Raw genomic sequence first — 2,683 nt, 5'->3', positions numbered from 1 at the left:
AACCACCGTGTACCTTAGAAGCTGTGGGACCCTCCATCACACTGTACCTTAGAAGCTGTGGGGTTCTCCAAACAGCAATATACCTTAGACCCTTGAACCAAAAGTGTACCTTAGAAGCTCAGGGACCCTCCAAACCACAATGTTGTGATAGCCCCAGCTGTGGGGATCCCCAGACCACAATGTACCTTAGAAGCTGTGAGATCCTTGAAACCAAAAGTGTACCTTAGAAGTTGTGGGGCTCTCCAAACCACAGTGTATCTTGGAAGCTGTAGGACCCTCCTAATGACAGTGTACCTTGGAAGCTGTAGGGCCCTCCAAACCACAGTGTACCTTGTAAGCTGTTGGATCCTCCAAACCACAGTGTACCTTGGAAGCTGCAGGACCCTCCAAACTACAGTTTACCTTGGAAGCTGTAGGACCCTCCAAACCACAGTGTACCTTAGATGCTATGGGAACCTTCAAACCACAGCATACCACCACATAAGCCACAATTCACATGTGTGAAAATGACTTTGATGAACTCTACCAGTCTACAAAGTCCCAAGACTTCTATACTATACATCACTTTTGGGTAGAGATGGAAGTAGGGGTTCACAATATGAATGCATAGACATTAGATAGGAAGGAACTTTATGCTTCAATAAAGTCCATATTTGCAAGCAAAATTTTTCCAGAACAAAAGTCTATGTTCAGAAGCATTCACGTTGTTTCAAAAGAAAGAGGGGCCTACCTGATACTACAAAGGTGACCCCAACAAAGTGGGCAAAGGGTAGATAGCAGAGAAGAAAACATTGGATGTAGTTAAAGTTTTAACAAAGAAACTTTGTAACAATCTGCATGAACGTTTGGGTTCCATAAACCATCAAACAGGCCTACCTGGTTTTACAAAGGTACAAAAATGGGAATAATTAAAGTACATCATTTCAGGAATATCCATATACACAGAAAATAAAATCATCAATCTCATTCCATATATCATTTGTTCAGTTCAGTATAAGATAAGATATATTTTATGCCTTAGGTTGTTTGCCAGAACACCGAATGTCCAATCAAACTGCAGTGTCTGAAATCATATTAGATGGATTTCCCGGTCTACCTGATACGTTTCATGGCTTGGTATCTACCATAATGTTTTTTGCCTATATGATTTCCCTGACTGCCAACAGCACTGTCATAGGTTTGGTCAGCTTTAATGAACACCTGCACAAGCCTATGTATCTGATCATAGCCAACCTTGCCGCCTCCGACCTACTATTTGACACAGTGACTTTACCAAAATCTATTGCCAGATATTGGTTTGGAGCCTCCACCATTCCATTGAAAATGTGCATATTCCAAATATTCTTGGTTCATTATTTTGGAAGCCTGGATTCCTACCTCTTGATGCTGATGGCTGCAGATCGCTACGTGGCCATCTGCTACCCTCTGCGATACACCTCCATTATCACCAATAAAGTGGACGCCATTTCCTGTGGCATCGGTTGGATGATTTTTGCCACCTCTACAAATGTTGCTGCTGCCGTTTTAGCATCTCAGATCCCTCTGTGTGGTGCCAACAAGTTGAACAGTTTGTTCTGTGGCTATACAGCGTACTCACTTCTAGCGTGTGCCGACATATCAAGCTCAAAGAGGGCGGTCTTTATATGTGCCTTGGTTGTCCTCCTATTGCCCCTGGGGCTGATATTACTTTCATACATCAAAATAGTAGTGACCATCTTGATGACCCGCTCGGAGAGCCTACATAAAGCGTTTTACACCTGTGTGACCCATTTGCTGGTCATCGCTTTGTATTACACCCCCCGACTTTTTGTCTACATTGTAAATAATATTCCCTCAGTCATGATAAAGGCTGATATGAGAACCCTCCTTCTTTTCCTTTACTCATTTGTGCCTCATATGGCCAATCCAATCATATATTTCCTCCGCAACGAGGAAATCAAACAGACTTTAAGGAGAATTCTGAACAGAAGCAAATTTAGAGTGAAACGCCCATTGCTTTAAGGTTCAACTAAAGTCCTGAAATAGAAAAAAAAAATTCTAGGAGGTAAAGTTTGGCTTCCAAAGTCAAATACACTATACTGTCAAAAGTATTGGGACACCTACCTTTACACGCACATGAACTTTAATGGCATGCCAGTCTTAGTCCGTAGGGTTCAATATTGGGTTGGCCCATCCTTTGCAGCTATAACAGCTTCAACTCTTCCTAGGAAGGCTGTCCACAAGGTTTAGGAGTGTGTCTATGGGAATGTTTGACCATCACCAATAAAACAAGGTCCATAAAGACATGGATGAGCGAGTTTGGGGTGGAGGAACCTGACTGGCCTGCACAACCCGATAGAACAGCATTGTGATGAATTAGAGCAAAGACTGCGAGCCAGGCCTTCTCGTCTATAACAGCTTCAACTCTTCTGGGAAGGCCGTCCACAAGGTTTAGGAGTGTGTCTATGGGAATGTTTGACCATTCTTCCAGAAGCGCAATCGTGAGGTCAGGCACTGATGTTGGTCAAGAAGGCCTGGCTTGCAGTCTCTGCTCAAATTCATCCCAAAGATGTTCTATTGGGTTGAGGTCAGGACAGTGTGCAGGCCAGTCAAGTTCCTCCACCCCAAACTCTCTCATCCATGTCTTTATGGACCTTGCTTTGTGCCCTGGTCCAAATCATTTGGTGGAGGGGGGATTATGGTG

At 43.5% G+C, this 2,683-nt stretch overlaps 1 protein-coding gene across 1 annotated transcript; it reads left to right on the top strand.

Annotated features, from left to right (window-relative positions):
• Positions 1-1,041: 1,041 nt before the first annotated feature.
• LOC141126416 (olfactory receptor 1E16-like) lies at positions 1,042-2,001 on the top strand. Its single transcript, XM_073612360.1, has one exon. It carries the CDS (start codon positions 1,042-1,044, stop codon positions 1,999-2,001), a length of 960 nt encoding a protein of 319 aa, XP_073468461.1.
• Positions 2,002-2,683: the final 682 nt, after the last annotated feature.

The sequence above is a fragment of the Aquarana catesbeiana genome, linkage group LG02 (assembly GCF_042186555.1).
Source record: "Aquarana catesbeiana isolate 2022-GZ linkage group LG02, ASM4218655v1, whole genome shotgun sequence".
Lineage (NCBI taxonomy): Eukaryota > Metazoa > Chordata > Amphibia > Anura > Ranidae > Aquarana > Aquarana catesbeiana.
The sequence above is the reverse complement of the archived record's forward strand: the minus strand, read 5'-3'. Positions and strand labels throughout refer to the sequence as shown.

Coding starts and splice junctions, on each gene's coding strand:
- LOC141126416 (XM_073612360.1), top strand. CDS start 1,042: ATGTCCAATCAAACTGCAGTGTCTGAAATCATATTAGATGGATTTCCC.